The 21,966-nt window shown below is 47.3% G+C and overlaps 1 protein-coding gene across 1 annotated transcript; it reads right to left on the reverse strand.

Annotated features, from left to right (window-relative positions):
* Nucleotides 1-3,970: 3,970 nt before the first annotated feature.
* Sash3 (SAM and SH3 domain containing 3) lies at nt 3,971-21,484 on the reverse strand. The gene is made up of 9 exons (XM_027433527.2): nt 21,050-21,484; nt 18,442-18,936; nt 10,792-10,887; nt 10,395-10,541; nt 7,842-7,983; nt 6,597-6,745; nt 6,249-6,458; nt 5,929-6,079; nt 3,971-5,372 (listed from the first exon to the last, which is right to left on the reverse strand). The coding sequence occupies exons 2-9, from the start codon at nt 18,496-18,498 to the stop codon at nt 5,179-5,181; spliced, it is 1,146 nt and encodes a 381-aa protein (XP_027289328.1). The 5' UTR covers nt 18,499-18,936; nt 21,050-21,484; the 3' UTR covers nt 3,971-5,178.
* Nucleotides 21,485-21,966: the final 482 nt, after the last annotated feature.

A 21,966-nucleotide genomic window follows, 5' to 3' on the forward strand; every position in this document is an offset into this window, starting at 1 on the left:
AATACATTCTAGGAATCTCTTGCTGTTCTTAGGCGATAGGTTTTAAAAATAGCCTCAAAGACTCAAACTCTGAATATCATTGATTTTAAAGGATTCAAGCCCAACACACAAGAAAGAGTGTTGGTGAGTTGCATGTTTTAGGTAAATATGACAGGGGAATAAGAAGTATACACATACATCTTAAGAACAGTCAGATGTCCTATAGAACATGAAGACAAGTAGAAATGGTATAATCAGCAGTCCTAATAATTTCATAAATAAATACAAAATGATCTTATAATATGAGTATACTCGGGGTTTCCAGGAATGCAACAACTATGTAGATTGTGGAAAGGTAGTATTATACTTTGTTTGGAAACCTACTATGAGATATTCTTGACTGTAGTGCCATTCTTGGGTATTGAAGTTGCCATCACAACCTACCTGTGTGAGTCTATGCTCATATTGCATTCAACAGTGATCTACAGACAGTAGGCTCTATCTTGTACTTTATTATATATCTTAGCATCAACATTCCCACGCATTTCTATTAAAATGCATTATCTTATAGATTGCTTTCTTTTAGTGTTTCCCTTTATAGTACAACTAGTACAGTAGGCTCTTTTTTCTTGAGTTCCGTATTCACAGACTAAACTAACCTTCGGTTTAAGATATTCTGTGCCTGGTGTGGTGGTGCACATCTTCAACTTCGGCATGTGGGAGGCAGAAGCAGGTGAATGTCTGCGAATTGGAGGCCAGCCTGGTCTACGGAGTGACTTCTAGGCCAACTAGGGCTACACAGTGAGACTCTATCTCAGAACAAAAACAACCTGCATCTGTACTAAGCCTGTCCAGACTTTTGTGTGTCAATATTCCACAATACAGTGCACTGAATATTTGAATGATGTGCCTCGAGAGTTCTGTTTCTAGAAATATATAAGGCTGTAATTACAGATATGCCCATATATTTTTAGAAGCAGAACTATTGAGTCACAGAGAATGCTCTTTTACAAGCCCTTGGCCAAATTGTTACATGGAAAGGGTGTCATAGTTCTGCCAGCAGTGTATCAGAAAGCTTGCTTCAACCAATCATTCAAACATTAAGTGCAATAATTTGATAGTATAAATTTCAGTGTCATGTACTTTTATATTTGCTTGGTTAATAGTGAGATCAGACATTTTCTGTACTTTTCATCTATATTTATGGACATTTGTATTTCTTCTGTGAATTATCTGTCCATGGTCCATGTACTTTTGGTACCAGGTCATTTTCTCATAAATCAATAAATCAGAGCTTAGGGCTCACACTCCCTCATAGGTCTGGAAATGAGAGGACCCTTGTTTTAGAAATGGCATTACAATTCCAGAACACAGGTTAGAGTTACCTCCTTGACATTTCATGTTTCTTTCCTTTCTTTTTTAATACTTATCTTTCTATTTTAATTATGCATATATGTGTATGTTTGCTTGTGAGTATATATCATAGGTATACAATGCCTGCAGAGGTCAGAAGAGGGTGTCAGATCTCTTGGATTTGGAGCTATAGAGAGTTGTGAGCCACCCAACGTGAGTGCTGGGAACTGAACTCAGGTCCTCTATAAAAACAGTATGTACTTTTAATCTAGCCCCTCACTGTTTGAAGCCCATCTTCCCAGTCTTCTCTGTGAGCTACTGCCCATCTGTTTGTCTGTCTATCAGTAGTTATTTGTCTATTCCAACCTGGATGAAGGAGATAGAGTTTTGTGTCCAAATAAGACATGTGACGATTATTTGTCATAAAATGCAACCTCTGTTGAACAACATAGCTGAAAGGAACCTATTAATGACATGGGCCATGCTGCTTGCTTGCGCTCTCAAATTCATGATCTTTCTTCAAATTAAGTAGAAAGACTTATGCAAAGTTCCATAAAGAGTTACCAGTAGAGCCAAGACCAAAAGGAAGATGCACTAATTTCAAAATTCAGAAAGTTTTGTAGTATAACCCACTCCCTCTATGTTAAGTGAGTATAAGCAGAAGGAGTTTGGATTACAACAGATGGCACTGGAATGAAATAAGCCTTTGATTTGTTTCATAGTCAATAAATTGTGAGTATTCCGTGGTATGTGTTAGGGCAGTGGTTCTTAACCTGTGGGTCGCAATCCCTCTGTCACGGGGATCACATATCAGATACCCTGCATATCAGATATTTATATTATGATTCATAACAGTAGCAAAATTACAGTTCTGAAGTAGCAACAAAATTGATGTTATGGTTGGGGGTCACTACCCATGAGGAACGGTATTAAAGGGCTGTAGCATCAGGAAGGTTGAGAAGCACTGTTCTAGGGTTAACAGGAGAAACTGCATTGCTGACATCATTCTCTCTTAAGCATATTGACACATGGCAATGATTTTTTATGGTTATTTGTCATTTGGAGTTTACAGGATTGATGCTTTTTCCATTTTAGGGGCCAGGTTGACAAGTTGTTGGTTACGGAGTTTTTTGTTTAAAAGTTAAATCTCTTCAATCTTTCTCCAGACCCCTGCACTTAGGTTGAACTGGTAGTGAGGTTTCTTTAGTATTGAAAGTCAGGAAATTGCCTTGCCAGTTCCCACAATCGAGTTGGCTGCGTCTTTGTGAGGGCCATTGCCTTGGGCCGATTCTTGCTTTCTGACGCTATCCCAAGCAGGTCCCAGAGGTAAGGGTATACAAATGCTATATTGGTCACTGTGAAGTTATAGGAAAAGGTGAAGCCTGCATATCAAGTACTATAGAATTCCATTTCTTTAAGTACTTCCTGGAGGAGGAGTCTTGGCTGAGTGTAGAGGGGAGCCAGTTCCTTCCCACTTGATTGTGTTCTCGGCAGAATAATAATGTAACGTGGCCACTGTTGTGTGAGAAGTGAAGGTAGGTTCTATTGTGAGAGAGAGCTGGGAGAACCACTTTTTTCCCAGCTTGGAAACCTCATACCTCATCCTGAATTTCCTGAATGGGGGTGGGGGTGTGGACTCTGCTGGGACTATGGGACTATAGATCTATCAGTGTGCTTTTTCGCCATGACTTATATTTCGATGTCCTTGGGCCCTGTGGTCCAAATACAGTCTCCACTACTGTGTAAAGTCTGGGTGGGAAGTTCAGAGAGTGAGTGAGAAGTTGAAAGGGTTACCAGCAGGGACTAGGGCCTCTGCCAGATGTTGGGCCACACTGCGAAAGGCATTGTGGGCAGGTGGAAAAGAGCATGGTGAGGTCTGTGGTGAGCGGGTCAGAACCTGCCTAGAGTGCTCTTAGGTAGTGTTCATGAGATATGGAGTCTATAGTGAGAAGAGAGGCGGCAGAGCTGGTATGTGCCAATGCCAGGAGCTGCTTCTCTGATGGAAAGAAGGAAAATGTGCCTGTCACCTTGAATTATACAGTAGCTGACAAGACTTGAACCCGTTCATCTAGCATGTAGCAGGCAGGAGTCTGTGCCTGGGGCTGATACTCTACAAAGTGGACAGACCTCAGGGCTGCCCGAGCTGCCCTAGACTCCTTAGAAGGACCTTATTTCCATCACCAGCCTCAATTGTTCTTTTTGTTTCTTTGTTTTGGTTTTTCGAGAGAGGGTTTCTCTGTGTAGCTTTGGAGGTTGTCCTGGAACTCCCTCTGTAGACCAGGCTGGCCTCGAACTCACAAAGATCCACCTGTCTCTGCCACCCGAGTGCTGGGATTGTTGGCACCCTCAATTGACCCTTGAAATCCAGCCTCTCCTAGGCATTTGAGGATCAGCAGGGCCTGTGGATATGGGCATCTGAGCCCCATTCTCAGTAGGGATGTTTGCAGGGAAGGATGGAACCAGCTGGAGCTTTAGATGGAGAATTAGGTTAGCAGAGTCAAGGTTTCTTGCATCCTCAGGAAGAGGAAAGATGGCCCTGAAGGGACAACGAATGGATATTTTGCCAAGATCAGCTTTAAGGACCTTTCTGTCCCTCCCCAAACCCTCCGTTCATAGGAAAGGAAACGGGAGACTGTGATTAAGTTCTATTTCTATTTATTGTTACTAACACCTTTCCCCAATACCCCCTATTTACAATAATTCAACTGCTTCACCCAAACTAGATTTTGCAAAAGTTCCTGGTAGTAGATCAGAAGCATGCCAACTTACTGAGCAGGCAGTCCTACCTGTGATGGGCACAGTTGACCATGCGTCTGGAAGAGCTGCTCTTGCTACTGAAGTCAAGTAATAGATGCGAAGATCTCCCCACCCTTTGGAGGTAGGGTGCTAAAACCTTTAGCAGAGCAATGGTAGGTTGAGTGGAGCCTCCAATGTGAAGATCTACACAAACGACCAAATCTGGGCCCATCCCTGCATCTGGCTTGCACAGAGGCAGTTGTGTTATTCAACCAGCCTGTGGGAAATCTCCTTTGAAGTGGACACTTATATGAGATACAGGCATTGTTTTAAGCTGGGAGAAGATACTGTTCAGTTTGAGTCAGGTGGGAAGGTATGACATAGATGAGAAGGACGAACTCTTTCATTGGGAAGCCTGAAATTGGAAAGACCCCTCCAGCCTCCCCAAGAAGCCCACTGGTGTCCTGGATGGCAGGCAGTTGGAGAACAAATATTTAAAGATATAGAATGTCAGCCGGTGGGGTCTTCAAAATTGCCCATTTGAATCTTCAAGTCTCACTGTGACTTAGTGATCAGACCTCTAAAACACTGAGAAGGATAGGAATAGTATGTGTAGCTTCCTTAAAACCTCTTTTAAGGAATTCTGGATTTACCCATAGCCAACTGAGGTCCTTTGAAACAGCCAGCTTCCCCAGGGCTCTGAGGCTGGTTTGAAACAGTGGTTTGGTGTTCTTCTTAGAAGCAGTGTGGCAGTGGTGTGAGGGTAAGAAGGTTTGGGGGGCCTTGGTCATAGGGCATGGCTAGGTCCCTTGGTGCCCCACTTGCATGGCCATAGAGAGAGAATGGAAGGCGCCAGAAGGAGCCATGCTGGCAGTCACTGGTGGAGGAGAGGGTCCAGAAGGTGGGCTATGCCTTTGGGCAGTCCCTTATCCACTCTATCTGAGCCTGTAGCAACCTGGCAGGGCCTTCATCCAGAAGCCTCCCTGGTGAGCCAGGGCCAGATTCTGCACCAGTCCTCTCTCTGGTCCTGAGCCATTCTGGGAGGCCACACCCATCCCTGCAATCTCCGCAGCTAGGGCTCAGCCTTGGCCTTTGCCATCTTCCTTCCCTTCAAGGTGCCCCGGCCAGGGAGAGACCCTGCAGCTGCTCCTCTGTGCCTGCCAGGTCTGCCTCATCACGCCCACTCTCTGAGCCCTCAAAGCAGCCAGAGTCACGTGGGATGTCCACCTTGGGGTCTGACAGTGTATGCGACACGGGCTCCTGGCTGCTCTCAGCCCCCTCTTCGGCCTCTTCACTGCCGGCTGCTAGGAATGAAGACAAAATGGAGACACTGGGTCCTAAGCTGGTTGAGGGTGGAGGCAGGGGTGGGATAGCAGGGTGTTTTTAGAAGCCCTTGGGGCCTGGTCATGGGCTGGGACCCCTGGGCCGTCTCCTGTAGGCAGTCAGCTAGTCTGATTCCCTCTGCCAACTCTGCTTCTCTTCTCCCCACTTCCAGCGGAGGTGTGTGCTGTTCCCAGGCCCAAGAGCTCAAACATCTCCAGAACTGAGCCAGAGCCAGGCAACCTGGACTTGGTCTCTGGGGCTATTACTCAGCTTCATGCAAATCCCTTTGCCTTCTCTGGCCTTAATCTCCCCTCTGATCCCGAGGGGGTTGGGTCTGATTACTCCTGTGATTCCCCAGCCACCACCCTTGCCCCAACAAACTTTCCTGGAAAGAACAAGGCAAGTGTGGAAAAGTGCCTCCCTACTGCAGGGGTGAGGGGGTGGGGTGGGGGGAGGCCTTTGGGGCAGAGCATGGTCAGAATGCAGGGCCTCGAATTCCAGTGAGAACCTATGCCCACCCCCACCAAAGCCACTCACTGTCATAGTCCAGCAGCAGCTCTGCGGCCGTAAGCAGCTTGGCCCGGTGCTGTGGGTCCATGATGTTCAGCTCATTGAGGTGTGTTTCCCGAAGCTCTTTGAAGTCTTCCAGTGTCTGGTAGCCATTGAGCAGCAGGGTGGATGTGTGCTCCTGGGGGGTGGGGTGGGGGGAGCAGAGACAGGCTATCAGCAGTCTCCCTTATAAGCCACCCTTGTCGGGAACCGTTCCCTTACACATAACAGCTGTCCCCTTGGCCCCCATCCCAGTGGCAATTATGCCTCTGTTACTTCCAGACACGAATGTAAGTCCAAACTCAAACCTCCAGGCCAATGCGCTCCAGCAGTTCATGCAGAGTCTTGGGCTTGGGCCTCTTGCCTTTGCTCTGTCGGCGGCTGGGGCGCACGGGCCCCACAGCCTCCTCGGGCAGCACGTCCACATAGATGAATTTGAAAGAGCCCAGCTTGCCATTGAGGAGGCCCAGCCATGTGCCCACAGGTGGCTTTTCTATGATCTGGATAACATCTCCTTTCTGTGAAGAAGGAGAACAGAAGAGAGCAGGGGTAGGGAGAACTTGGCTTCTGATGATACTTTTCATACTTTGTTTTGTTTTCTGCCTGTCTGGCTGAAGCCTGCCAGGCTCTGGAGGGGCCCAGATGCCAACATTTACCTGCAGTTTCAGTGAGTCGTGGTCATAAGGGCTGGGAGTGAAGTCAGTGTGGACTCGAGCTCGCCCACAAAAAGGCCCTGTGTACTGGGGAGCAGGTGTCTCCTCCATGAAGCTTCCAGAGCCTGGGCCAGGGCTACAGAGTTCACTGCCTGCAGGACATGGACAGAGGGGAAGCATGTCTTTGTCCCAAGGCAGCTGGGGTAGGCAGTGCCTAGTCGGGGCACTATAGGAAGCTCCTTGTGACAAGGAAACACCCTTGTGACAGAAGCTGCACTCTTTCAGGAAGTACAGACGTGGTTCAGCCCCTTAGCCACTCTGGTGAAGCATGGCTTTTTACCTCTAGACCTTCAGACAATGAAGAGTTGATAGTTGGAGAGTTGACTCATAGAGTCTACAGAATGGGCAAATCCGGAGTGTGTCTGGGGACCCAGCAACTCTCCAGGTAGGCCAAATGACCCCCCAACAGGCCTCTCATTTATACTTGATGCCACTGAGTCTACCACACTCCAGGTCTCTTTGCTCCCACTATAGTGTTCCTTCCACGCAGGAAGACATGCCTTGCAGGATTCTTTTACTTTCTCTATTTTATAAGACAGCATTTAGTAACAAGGCCTTATGAAAATGCAGGCACACTCTTTCTACCTGAGAAGGGCAGGGTGATGGGTATTTTAAGTGGATTTCAGTAAGAGGCAGAGAGCGGTGTCTGTAGAGGCTGAGAAAGGGTGACAAACATGGGATGAGCCTGAGGGACTTCAGGCAAAGCACTGAGCCTTTAGAGGATCTGAGAGCCAAGAGGCTGACTCTTGAGAACTGGAAAATCTATCTCTGGGCTTCCAGGTGGGATGTTTCAGATACTCAAGGGACTGTAGCCTATAGGTCCCCATGGAAAGCTGAGGACAGCCTGGTCCAAGAGGACAATGAGGTTCTTCCTCTGCTTGTGGGCCTTTCCAGGCCTGAGATAGCAAGTGAAAGCCCCTGCAAAGCAGACTGGAGTTCAATACTGGGTCACTTGGCAAGTCACTTAACTTCTTTGAGCCTCAGTTTCCACATCAACCAAATGGGGATAATAGGATAGGCCCTATCAGGTTATGATGAAGATTTAATGTGAACTGGGTCGAAAGGTTCCAGTAAGTAGAAGACAAATATTCACTTCTCTTTCAGCCCTTTCCCACAAACGCCCCTGGCACTGCCCCAGTCTGTTCCTCTCTCCAGATCTGGCAGGTGTCCAGTCACTTCCCTACTCACCTGTGGATGTCTGGCGACTGAGGGCTGGCCCTTCACGTTCTTCCTGCTCACAAAAGGCTAGGGCCATCTTCTCAGGCCCAGGGCTGCCCAGGCTGCAGTCTGGAGATGTTGGGGAGGCTGAGCCCTCCTCTGGTGTGTCTCCCTATAAGAAGAGTGTTGGAAACTCTGAGAAGCCTTGCTGTGACAGGCCAGTCCCCAGTGCAGTGAAACTGGACGTAAGTTTGGTTCAGATAAAGTTTTGGCACCTACAGGATCCATAGCCACATTCTGAACCTTAGTTTCCTCTTTTGTAAAAATAAGGACAGCAGGTCCGGTTCTCCTATGTCACAGGAAGAGGCCCCCAGGGTCCCGAGTGGACATGCTTTGTCAGTTTCCAGTTTGGGTGGACACGAAGGCCAGAGTGACAAAACTTGGATGTGGGGCTGTTGCCGTGATATGGTCAGGCAGACAATTTTGTCTGAGAACAATTGTCCACATTCTTGTGTGCCAGGCTGGCCCTGCCACTTCATTTAATTCTCACAGTAACACTTGAGGATAAAAGTGGTATAGTTGGTCTGACTTTTAAGATAGTAACTTTGCCAAGGCCTGTGGGAAATGACAACCGAGTTGTCTGGCCCCAGAGCTCCTCTTATGTCAGCTCAGTGCTTCTGAGCATGCATTCTTTAGCAGCTGGTTCTCTTCAAATAAAGGACTGGGTGATTTGCCAATTCTTATTTTGTGAATGTTCCACATCAATGGGTAACATCTGGGTACCATTGCCTGTCCCTGGATGAGTTATCAGAAGAGATATCTAGGTTATTTCCCTTATGTAGATACTATACACACATCAGCAACATGTGTAAGAATAAGAGGTTGTGCTGGAATTAGGAGATGGTGAATTTTGAAGATTTTTAGCATCGCCTTTGCCATGGCTAGTGTTATGTCAACTTGACACAAGCTAAAGTCACTTGGGGGAGGGAGCCTCAACTGGGAAAATGTTTCCATAAGACTGGGTTGTAGGGTATTTTCTCTATTAGTGATGGATGTGGAAGGGCCCAGCCCATTGTGGGTGCTTCTATCCTTGGGCTGGTGGTCCTGGGCTCTATAAGGAAGTAGGCTGAGCAAGCTATGAGGAGCCAACCAGTAAGCAGCACTCCACAGCCTCTGCATCAGCTCCTGCTTCCAGCTTCCTGCCCTGTGTGAGTTCCTGTCCTGACTTCCTTCAATGATGAACAGTAATATGGAAATGTAATCCAAATAAATCCTTTCCTCCCCAAGTTGCTTTGATCAATAGTGCTTCATTACAGCAATAGTAACCTTAATTAGGACAACTGTTGTTTTTAATAGGACATATTTGATTTAAAATGCTCTCTCTCTCTCTCTCTCTCTCTCTCTCTCTCTCTCTCTCTCTCTCGTCTCTCTCTGTGTGTGTGTGTGTGTGTGTGTGTTGTGTGTGTGTTGTGTGTCAGCATTGGTGATCAAACCCAGGGCTTTGCACATGCTAGGCAAGTACTTCACCACTGATTTCTGTCAGTCTATAGAAGTTGATTTCTAATAATATTTCCATTTAACAACTGGCTTATGAAATCCATGACAGTTAACCAACTGCCCTCACAAAGCTACTCTATGCTCCTGGGTGCTCTATGCTACTGGGGCTGTGCCTGCCCCCATAGCTCTTTGTATCATCTTCCTCCCAGGGCTGAAGTTAGCAAACTCCATTTTCTCTATACTTTTTGAGTTAATGAAGGTTCAACCAATCAATGTCTTTCTTTTTTAACAGATCTATTTTATTTTTTTAATTTATGTGTGTATGGATGGATGGGGTGATGTGGGGGGTATATGTATGTCAGTCCAAGTGCCTTCAGAGACCAGAAGAGGCCATTGGATACTTCGGAGCTAGAATTACAGGTGGTTTTAAGTCAGCCAACATGGCTGCTAGAAATCAACCTTTTGTTCTCTGAAAGAGTAGCAGACACTCTTCACTGCTGAGCCATCTCTTCAGCCCCACAATCTGACTTTCTGATGGTTACAAAAGTGACACCATTCAGTAGGAACCACACTTTAAATCTCAAATTTGGATCTTTGCCCAGGCTGGCACTATATAGTGTGATCCTCTCTGGTGATGCTGGGTAGCAACAGCAAGTCATAGCTCTCCATCAGCCACATGGTAAATAGAGGAGCATCTGTAATTTTCTCTCTATTTTCCTGGAATCGGGCCTTTTTTAAATCAATCCCAGCTTCTTGCAATCAGAGCTCGGGGCTGGATACATTTGGCTCGGGAGAGCTCATCTTCCTTTCAGATGCCCTCACTCTGTCTGTCTTTCAGAAAGCTTCTGTTGTCCAGACTTTCATCTTTCCTCAAATTCAACCCTTTCCTAGCCAGTCTCCTGCTGCCCATGGCTGGTGATGACCCCCCCACCATAACTACCCCCCTATGCCCTGGTCACCACCTCCTTGTGAACATTCTGTTTGCACTGAGCACATCTCAGTAGTGACTCTGCAGGTCATCAGGCTCACTTCCCTGCCTCCTTAGCCAATCTTGACTTCACCCCACCCTTGGATTCCAGGCCTTACCATCTCCTCTGACAGGGCCTTCACCATCATCTTGCCCATCTTCCTGTTCATGGTCCGGGAAATGACTGCCCTCCACTTCTTTCCCAACTTTTTGCCACTCTTCCCGGAATCCTCTGGGGTAAGAACACCTGAGTCATCTTCTGGAATCTGTGACAACAAAAGAAGAGCTTCAGGGACCTTGGTGATGCTGGCTTGGATCTAGGTCTTGAAATACAAGTAGGATGGAGAGTGCCATCTGCCCACCGGCCCACCCGGTTCACTTTTGGTGCTTAGGAGAAGTGGCCCTTCTGTGTTAAGGAAACTTTGTCCCAATGACACTAATACCTCCTCTTTCCCCTCCACCCTGCCACCCCCACTTCCCCTACTCAATGTATGCCCAAGAATCTCTGAAACTCACGTTGTCATCCAGGTTAAATTCCTTCTCGCTCACCACAGGGGAGCTGGGCTTGGACTTGGCAAAATCTTTAAAGCTGCTGGAGCGCTGAAGCGAGAGCTGGAAGAAACAGAAATGCTGTAATCATTGTGCTAAAATGACTGCCCAAGGGTGGTTTCCTTCTCCCTTCTGGGCACATCCGCCCACATCAGGGCTGGGCAGAGCAACCTAAACCCTGAGGTGCAGGGACAAGATGTATTGCTTTCATTCCATCCCTGGCCACAGAACAAAGGACTTCTGGCCTGGGGTGCCTCATACCTCAATGCAGTTCCAGGCTAAACCCAAATTCCCACTAGCACCCGGAATTGGGTTTCAGAACTCTGGCATGAAAGAGTCAGTGGGTCAGAATCAGAGTACAATTCAGCATCTCTGAAAAAGTCGTACGTGAACTGGGAGGAAGTCCCTCCCAAAAGCATTTCTCTGGCCTCCACATTCTGTGTGCACTGAGCCAGGTTGCTATCACAGTGATAGGGGCAAACATATCCAGGTCTATAGTTTCATGAACTCTTGTCCCAGGAACAGAAAGCCAATCCCACCAGATGCCTGGCATGACACTTTCTAGAGAAACCACCATAGAGGCTTCCTTATACCAGGCATCTATAGATTTGACTCATAAGCAATTGGAACTAATTCAGTTCAACAAAAGCCGCCATTTTCTTTTGATTCACCTCAGCTTTCAACCTTGGCCACTGGTGTGAGAAGCTGGCAACTGCCGTTTTTGCCAGTGTTTGGACTTTCACACACGGCCTATTGTTTGTGTTGATGAGACTATCATGTACATGCTGAGATACCAGCCTGAAAACAGGACAAGCCAGGTAAAGCAGGGGCACTAGAGACACAAAGAGTTGAGGCTAAGCCTGTGTCATGATAAACAGACAAAACCAGCAGACACACACAGGAACCAGAGTTCACAGATGGCCAGACAGATAGAGTGAGGATAGACTTCAGACACTCAAGATAAGGGCTTGAGGAACCAGAGCTCTAAACCCCAACTAAAGCTGAAGGTTTCACATCCTTCTTCCTACTAAATGGGGGTGTGTCCAGTGACAACCCCCAGACCAGGGAGTGACAGCACTTGCCCCTCAAGTGCAGTTTGTCCTAACTCTTAGAGACTGCAGTGTAGCTGTCTGGTACATTTTCTGGGTCTTGACCAAAGCTGAATCAGCAACTGGGTTTCAGGGTCATGTATTCCTAGAGGTAGTTGACCAGAAACTAGGTCAGCCATCAGGCCAAGCAGAAACCAGCAGCATCCGGGGCCACATAGGTGGGTGCCTGGAGCGTCAGTTGGTAAGTTTCCTTTGTGGTACCTTAGACACCTGGAAAGGGGGCTGTGAGTGGGTATACAGAGAAGACTATCAGAGCCCGGGGTGATTTCTATGGTTTTCATGCAACTCCTCCATCCTCAGCGCCCCTCCCGCTAGTCTTTCCTCCTTTTTTCTTTCTTTCTTTCTTCCCCCTCTCCTCTACTTTTCATCTATTTCCTTTTCTTGTATGGTAGGATGCAGCTGCCTGGATAACTTCCCCCTCTTAATTGCATGGAAAAGAGGGAACAGAGAGAGGGTGGGCACCAACCTGGCTTGGGCCCAAGGAGAGCAGGCTAGCTTACTATTTATAGGCCAGTGGGGCCTATTGTGGCCTTCCCTCCACAACTGCTTAACCCAGACTCCAGAATGGGAGGCAGGAGGCTGAGAGTCGCCCCTGAAGCCCCAGGGACTGGTGAGGCTGGAAAGCAAGCCAGAGGGCAGATGTAGGGTGGGAAAGTAGGCTTTGTTAGGAAGAGTAAGCTCACTGCTAGGCTGGTCTCTAATCGCAGCTCTTTCTCCAGACCCTTTCCTGGTATTAATTTGCAGGCTGTGAAGCAGGGAGGAGAGGCCTTTGACTCCCAGGCTCCTGTGATGGCCCCTCTGTCTTAGCTTAAATCCAAAGCAGGAGGTAACCCTTTCAAAAGGGCCATTGAGGTAATTCTGGGGTTTGGGCCCAGGTGGCCACTCTTTCGTCCAGATAAATAAACAGGACAGGCACATGTTCTTCAGGTCTTCAGTGGCAAGAGTCAGCTAAGTGGTCTTTTACCAGGCCTTCCTCCATCCTCAGGGGAAGCCACAAATATCCCTTGCCCTGGGATAACCTAGCCCAAAAGTGAGTTGAAACGCATGAGCTAATTTGTTTTTACTATCTGTCCTCCCTTTGGGGTGAAGCCTGGCTGGGAGTTGTGCAGACAAGGAGGAAGTACCTTGTGCTGGTGGCCTCTCAAGTCTAAGGAGAGCATGTGGGCCTCTTGGAAACAGCTACACTTTGGGCAGTGGGTGTTGCTAAGTTCATCTCTGGTATGACTCTGGTATGTGTGGCCTCAGATGACTTATTTAACCTTTCAAACCTCAGTTTCTTCTTTTCTGCCACTGACCAGCTGTTTGTTACTATTTCTCTCTGTGTTGTTGTTTCCTCATTAGTAAAATGAAGACAAAACCTCTACTGCTCTGAGCTGTTGTCAAGATAAACCAGCTACCCATCTAGTGCTAGGAACATCACCTGGAACATCTGTCCCTCCTGAGATGCTGGGTTATGTTTAGCCTTTGTATGACCTATCTGGAAACTTTTGTTGTTGTTTTTTCAAGACAGGGTTTGTCTTTCTAACAGCACTGACTGTCCTATGTAGACCAGGCTGACCTTGAGCTCACAGAGATCCACCTGCCTCTGCCTTCTGAGTGCTGGGATTAAAGGTGTGTGCCACCACCGCCTGGCCTCAGCTGCAAACTCTTAACCTGAACATTTCCCCATCCAAAACACTCTATACTTCTAGTAACTGCCAGAAAGCAATCTTCTTTAGATTTTAGTTTACCTGGAGACAACACGAATGTCCATCAACTGTAGAATGGATTCATTGGGTCAGAGTCATACAAGAGGACAGTAAACAGCAAGGCAACTATCCCAGCAATACTCTTGATTCCAAAACATGAATAAATCTCACCAACATACAGTTGATGAAAACTGGTCAGCTTCCCCCAAAAGTATGACTCATACTTTTTCCTCCACAAAGTTCAAAGCATGGGGGAACTCATTTATGCTGTCAGAAGTCAGCAAAGTGGTTAGTCTTGGGGAAGGGGGTATGTGGGGTTGAGTGGGGTTGTGTGAGAAACTTCTGGAATTTCAGAAATGGTTTGTTTCCTGAGCTGCGTGCTGCCTACCTGGGGATATCCACTTTATGGAAACTCACCATATGGATACCGTACTCAGACAAAAAGTGGTTTCTACTCCAATTTCAAAAGAAGTACCCCTACAGAAGTTCTCCTCTGATGACCCCGATAGCTTCACACTACCCCAAGTGGCTCACCTTTCTTGCATTTCCCCTGAAATTCCCTCTAAGCTACTTCAGTGATCTAAGCCCTAGCCTCTGTGTGTATGTGAAACCATCAAAGAAAGGTTAACTACCACCCATATGCCCAACAGTCTGCCACGTTCTTCACGTGAGTCAGCCTCCTCCAGCATCAGCAACTCCATATTACAGCCCCTCTCAGTGAAGGAAATGGAGATGCTGAGAAACGAAGTGTTCTAGGCCGAGTCCCATGACTTGTAGAGGAGACACAAGAGCAAGGCACTCCTAAACCCAAGTCTGGAACTTGACACTGGAAGGCCATGTGTGTTACTCACCTCACAGCTATTGCAGTCACTCCCACACCAAGATAGAAACAGGCTGAGTACAGTGTCCCCTACAAGTGTTGTTTGCCTGGAGCCGCCAGGAGAGCAGGTGGGAGCAACTGTGGAGGAAGGACTCGGGCTTTTTGGGAGAATGCAAATTTAAATGGGCTCGGGCAGGCGATGGGATACCTCTCCACTTGGAACTAGGAAGCATTTGAATGAGAGTGAGAAGCTAGGGGTAATCTGAGGTGAGGTGATAGTGGGTATGTTCCTAGCTGTTCTGGGGGCAAAGCAGAAAAGGCCATGGAAGGTCTTTGCTAGCCATGTCCCTGTGGATAATAGGGAGCCACAAGCTGAATGTCATTTATCTGAAATTTTTAGGACCAAAAGGGTTCCACATTTCAGATTTTGTTTGTTTGGTTTTTCAAGACAGGGTTTCTCTGTTTAGCCTTGGCTGTCCTGGATTTCATTCTGTAGACCAGGCTGGCCTCCAACTCACAGAGATCCGCTTGCCTCTGCCTCCTGAGTGCTGGGATTACAGGCATGCACCACCACTGCCAGCTTCAGATTTTTTTTTTTTTAGGTAGTGCTTCATATAGCCTAGGCTGGCCTCTAATTTACTATGTAGCAGAGGATGACCAATATTCAAGGATAAAGGATGACACCTCTACCTCTTGAGTCAATATTCATTACAGATTACATCTGTGGCTACCATACTCAGTTTACGTAGTGCGGAGGATTGAACCGAGAGCTTTATGAATACTAGCTGAGCACTCTAGTGACTGAGCTACTTCTCTAGCCCTTTCTATAGAAAAAAAAACTAGTATTTTCAGGTATATTTATAATGAGATATTTTGGCAATGAGATATCTAAACATGAATTTCATGTATATTCCATATATATATTGAAGGTAATTTTATATAACGCTTATAGTGTGCCTGTGTTTTGATTATGACCTGTCATATGAGGTCAGGTGTGGAATTTTCTGCTTGTGGCCCCATGTTGACTTTCAAAATCCTTCAGATTTTGGAGCATTTTTATAATAAGGCTGCTCAGTCTGTAGTGAGACTACAAAGCATGTGTTGTTGGAGTGTCTTTCCAGAAGTATGACATGGGGAACAATGTTCTGGTATTTGGGAAGACTTGAGAAGAAAGAGACTGTAAGGAGGCAATGGCCCAGCACTTGAACACGAACCTAGGTTCCTTTCCATTTCCCCTGGAGGGAGGCTAGAAAATAGGCCTTCATTGGAGAAGGGCTGTCTTTAAGGGAAACAAGTCCAGAACACATCCCTCTCCATTTCTTCAACATTGACACTGACGTCTGATGGAAGTAATAGCAAAGGGACTGCAGTGAGTGCAAACTTGAAGAGGATGCAAGTGTCCACAGGGCAGCCCAGGGCCAAACCCTCCCACTCTGGAACATCCTCCATCCTTTATGAAGCACAGTAGGTGCCATGTTCTGAACTTGCTGTCTGTCCCCGAGGCCTACCTCCTCCTCTGTTCTGTTGGCTTGTCTCTCAGTTCCCAGCTATCTGGGCATTCCCCACAGAGTTCTCCTACTGGTGCACTGAACCTTGTGGTTGCTATGTTCTTCTAGTGTTTTTGAGATCAGTCCAGGGACAAGGGAGTGCTGCAAGAAGACAGCAAGAGTCTGAAATTAAGCATCTTGGCTTGGGTCCCTGCAACTTAAAAGCCGTGATAGTTCTGGCAAATGTCACCAATCTGGGCTTCTGGTGTGAAATCAGTCGAAAAGTAATACCTGTCCCTGCTCTGCGAGGTTGCAGAGACAAGTTAGCAAGCTAAGCCATGAGCAGAGTGCAGAGCCCAGCACATGGCCTCTGATGAGCCTTGCCTCGGTGGTGGCTCTCCATAGGTCTTGTTTCCTGTACTTCAAGGCTAGAACCATGTTTTGTTCCTTGCAATGGGCTCCCTGTCTTGGCTCATGCCAAAATAAGCACACCCTTGTAGGCAGGAGCACACATGTGACAGTGCTTTCACAACTATTATTCCAGTGATCCCTACCTCCCAAGACTGGACTTCTCCTTTTCTTTCAAAGGTGAAGAAACTGAGGCCCACGGGAAGTCAGTGAACTGTCCAGGGTCCCAAGGCAGAACATGGCAGGATTCCAAATCCACTTCCCTGCCCCCCCCAACACATTCTCATTGGCAGAAGGAGGAGATGAGGCAGGGACAGGTGGGAGACGCTTCTTTGCTCATTCCCTTCTACCGTATCACTTCAGTTTCCTAAGATGGAGCTGGCTACTGTCTCTAGGCCTTGGAAAGATAGCACATTTCTGGATGCTTGGTTGTGCTAAGGGCATTTTTATGGTATGGGGCTTGGGAATGTAGAGACAAGCTCATCTTGGCTCCTAGAGGCTGGCATAGGCTCTGACAAGGATAAGGTGTAGTCTGCATGGACTGCTCTTCCTTAAAGGATGTGGACCAACTGAAGACTTTTCTAGAAGAGGCCTGAAGGAATTCCCAGAGGCCCATCTGCCGAACACGGAATCTGGGTAGTTGGATCCAAGAGGGAGGAAAGGGATTTCTTGTTTTGTGTGCCTCGGGGCACTGTGAGCCCTTTCTCAGACTCTTTCCTCCAGCTTGATTCCCCTGTGGTTTGGGGCCTACCAGTGTCTATACAGCAGTCTCTGTTTCCCTCATGAGCTAGAGAGCAAGGGGAAGTGGCTTGGCTCTGAGGAGCAGCAACCAATGGCAAGCCTTTGGGGCCTAGTTTGGGTGGGGGTGGGGTGGGGGTTGGGGGATGACAAGGCCCTGTGTGAAGAGTCACAAATCTCCCCCTCCTCCACCTACCACCACTGCAGCCTTAGAGAAGCAGCTAGGATGGGGAGCGTATAGTCGAAAGTGGCAGCCACCCAGATCCTCAGAGATGGGACAGGATGCACACCCCAGTGCTCTGAGCTTGTTTCTCAGCTGTCACCCTCTGCCTGGGAACTGACAAGGGGGCTCCCCCATAGTGAACCTGAGTTGAATCCCAGGGGAAACTGATCAGGCACAGTGAGAGTCCTGGAGGCCCCTGACTATGGCTTGGGTGCTTGGATCTAGTCAGGCCTGCTTTGGAACATTCCTGTGCTCTCACTAGACATGTAGGCTGGATAGGCAGATTGCCTGGGAGAATCCTACAATAAAATGAACTCTCTCCACACAATCAGAGCAATCTGCGTGTGACAGAGTCTTCAAGAATCTTTCAGCCTAGCTGCTGCCTCAGGAAGATGAACACCTCAGCCATCCATGACAGTTACCTTCCTTCCTGGCCTTTGAAATCTCCCTCCCCCAACAAAACTCTCCTCCTCAGCTCTCACACCTACTCACCGTGTCATCAGCTTCATTTCTCATTTTTCATGAGTTCTCCCACCGGGAAAGAACCCGTGTAACCCTCCCGAATTCCACTGCATTTTGGTGGGCCCTTCTCCTGAGTCTGAAAAGTGCCTACTGCTTCATCTCTAGTGGCCTGGGGAGCTGCAGTAGATAGGAGCCCAGCAGGCAGGGCCATGGCTCCTGCCAAAAAGTAGGGAGCCTGGGCTACCTTGGCTGGATAGGCCTGGGGATAGGCCTTTGAATCAGGTGGTTCCCAAGAGGACACACTTGAACAGAAGTGACACAGAACCAGGCTAGGGGAGACAGAATTAAGTATGCTCTTGGGATTTGACCAGAGCCCTGTATTCTCAAGCTGAAGTTTGTGGCTCTAGCCCTTAAGTTCTTTAATCTCATCGTTGTAGGGTTGTATTCTATAACTCTAGACTCATAGCTCTATCCAACAGAGTTTAAAAAGCGTCTTCTGTACTCTTACTACTCTAGCGACCGTTGAGCCCATCCTTTTGCTTTCTGGGAGAATGGCCTTCACTCACCTACAAACTCAACACACAGTCTTGCTTCAACTTCCCCCTACCAAGAGTTCAGGAGGGGATTGATGGAGAGTGTGGAGGAGATCAGGAAAGAGTGAGCACTCAAAGATTCTCCTCACCTTTTTCTTCTGAGTGGGCTCCTTGTCACTGGCGTTGGAGGGTTTGCGACGCAACATGGTCGTCTCCTGCAGAGGCACTCCTGCTCTGTTTTCCAAGGTGCTAAGATGCAAAGGTCTCTTGCCCAGTCTCACCAGCACCAGTCAGGTGGTATGGCATAGACTGAGCCTCCGGCTGCCACACTTACTGCTGCAGTGGCAGCTTCGGGGTACGGGCCATGGACACCCAGCAGCAGCAGCAGCAGCATACAGGAAACCTTGCCACGTGACCTACTCTTACAGCAATCATGGCCCCTGCTGGCCTCTAGGGAGGAAGGAAGTCCCAGCTTCAGTCTCCAGAGATTCTGATGCAGACAGATCTTGAGTTGAACAATCAGAGAAAAGCCCCAATCCTGTTGTCGCATGCCATTCACCAGCAGTTCTTTTACTCTCTGGCTTATTCAGGCTCTATCCTCACCGAGGAAACTTCGGAAATTAGAACGTGAACAATGTCTCTGCCTGTTGAGTAAATGCCCCCAGTCAATTTGCAAATTCCAAGTCATTGCAGCTATCAAAATTACCAGTATGGTCACCCCTATGGCCACTATCTCCATGGCCATCACTACTGCTGCCATTGCACATAGTCACTATTCTACAACCATGACCCCAACAACTGTCATTGCTAGCATCCCCACTACTGTCAGCACACCTTAGCTGTCATCTCTTCAGATATTTCTATTGCTTCTATCGTTTTTATAGTTGTCACCCTTACAGACATTGCATTCATGATGCTCTTGGGACTACAACCTTCAATAACCCTGTATCCACGATTCCTACAGCTAGCATCCCAGCAAAAATTCATACTTCCATCAGCACACATATGGCTCTCATTCTAGATGAGGTGTCTACACTCAGCACCCCTCAGCTGTCACACAAATATGATCAGAAGAACAACTAAGAAATATTTCTCAGGCAATTCCATGTCAACAACAGGTGCCCCATTCAAAAGGCGTTTATCGAATGCCTGTGCACCACACCCATCTTGTGAATTATGTGTGACAGATGATGGCAATGGCGATGATGATTTGCAGTGCTTAGGGGTCTAACCTATGGCTTACATACGTCAGGTAATTATGCTACCTTTGAGCATTTGTGACAGATGTTTAAATACTTTCAATGACTCCTGTTTACTACAAAGCAACTGGTATGCATCAGATACACTTTAGCAAATATAGATGAACAATAAAAAGAAACTTCCAAAGTCTCCATAATCAGCTTCCACACTGTTTAGATAAATTTCTTTTACTGTTTTCAGCATCTAACACCTCTGTTTACACATAAGTCTATTTCTTCCAAAAATCATACTGTACAGGCTGCAAATCATTGGTTTGGGGAGATTTGGAGAGATGGGAGGGACAGACCACTATGGACACGTAGAACTTTCTGGAGGTGATGAATATGTATGCTATTTTTATAGTAGTGATAGTTTTATGAGTGTATGTTAAAACTTACAAAACTGTATGTTTTAAAAAGTTTACAGTTTACTGAAGTTCAATTATACCTCAGTAAAGTTGTTTTTTAAAGTTTGAATGAAAAAACCCAGTTCACAAACTGTTCATATTTGCTTTTCATGTGAAATATATTTATATTTTCTTGTGCACGGGGGTCTTGTTTTGTAGCCCAGGCTGGCTTGTAACTTGTGATCCTATGGCTCAGCTTCTTGGGTGCTGGGACTATAGATGTGCACCACCGTGACTGGCTGAAATATGAAACTGTATGATGATATGCGTGCATGTGTGTGTGTGTGTCCATGTGCACACTCGGGATCTGTGCTTCCTGTGTGTTCACATGTGGAGGCAAGCAGTCAATGCTGGCTGTCTTCTTCTATTGCTCTCCACCTTACTTTTGTGAGAAAGGGTCTCTCATTGAATCTGAAGCTCATGCATGGTTTTCAGCTAGACTGGCTGGCTAGTGAACTTCTGGGATCCACAGGGCTCTGCCTTCCTCATCCAGTGCTGGAGGTCACCCAGCTTTTATGTGGGTGCTAAGGATCTGAACTCAATCAAGTACAACAGGCAATTTCCTCAAAGAGCCATCCCCCCCCCCAGCCTGAATTACATGCTCTTTTAAATGGCTGTTTAGCCTTTGCTTGTGGGAACCCACAATAATTATCTTGTCTTGGTTGATTTTTTAAAAACACACAAGTACTTATTGGAAGTCCTTAAGGTAAAATTTACTCAGTCACACTTATAAGTTTATTATTAGGTTAAATGTCCAGAGAATTTGGAATTTCTGGAGTAAGAGATGTGCACCTTTTTTTTTCTTTTTCTTTTCTTTTCTTTCTTTTGGTTTCTCAAGACAGGATCTCTGTGTAGCTCTGTCTGTCCCGGAACTCACTCTGTAGACTAGGCTGGCCTTGAACTCACAAAGATCCACCTACCTCTACTTCCCGAGTGCTGGAATTAAAGGAGTTTGCCACCATTGTCCGGCGCACATTTTTTCTTAATTCAAAGACACCTTTATTCTTATAATAAAATAATTCTTCAAAGAAGGTAGAAGATAACAATTAAGAAATAAACTCTGGAAGTGACTTGAAAATGAATATTCGTCTTTAGAGAGGAGTCTTTCTTACCTGGTTCCCGCCCTCCTTCGACGCTTTTTCCTAACCTCGTGGGACATCATAAGGACCGCCAATGATAAACCTTTGCAGGGCTTTCGATTCTCTGGAACTTGTGAAATCCTGAGCTGGCCTGCCCCAGCTCCCAAGATGTTCTCGTGACTTCCTCCCTGGACCCTACGGCCTTCAGATCATTCATCTGTTAGCCCAGGGAAGCAGGACAAAGTCTATCTCTCTCAAGATAAAACCGTATTTCCTCTGGCGCTAGTGCAGCCAAACTGCCGGGCTGACTCATGAAAAGATTTCAGCCTTCTCCATTCCTTTCTTATTGCCTTGCATTTTTCAGTCTGAAAGTCTTTCCCTGGCTGCCTAGGGGCAGCAAGTTAACTGGCTAAGGCTTTGCAGTGTGTTTAGGAGCCTGAAAGTTAGGAAGGGGACAGACACTTCAGTCTGCTGGGGGCGGGGGGGGGGTTCAGTGTGACCCCAGATGGGAGGTCATTCTCTCCAAGATCTGGGATAGGGAGTACAGTTGGTTTGTCCAGGAACACCTGAGCCTTACAAGGGCAGGAGCCTCGAAGGCGGGAACAGCACACAGAGCCTTCCGGGCCTGTGCAGCGTCCCTGGCCGGCGCTCAGGATGTGCCCACTTCCTGTTTGCCCAGCCCCAGCAACGAGCAGAGCTCACACACTAACCGCAGAACCTTCAAAGGCTGCCAGCAACCCCGGGTGGGCGGTGGGCGATGGGCTGCTGAGGCCTGGGAAAGGGGTGGCGGTGAAGTGGGAGGTGAAGTCATTCGGGATGGAATACAGAGAAGTGACAGACCCCAGTCAGGCCGAGCAAGTGTTCGCAGTACCTCCCGTTTCTTCTTGCAGATTTGTATAAGACCCAGTCCGCAGCCTGAGTTCTGGGGGTCCAGGGTCTCCCTCATGCAG

Source organism: Cricetulus griseus, chromosome X, assembly GCF_003668045.3.
Source record: "Cricetulus griseus strain 17A/GY chromosome X, alternate assembly CriGri-PICRH-1.0, whole genome shotgun sequence".
In the NCBI taxonomy this organism is placed as follows: Eukaryota; Metazoa; Chordata; class Mammalia; order Rodentia; family Cricetidae; genus Cricetulus; species Cricetulus griseus.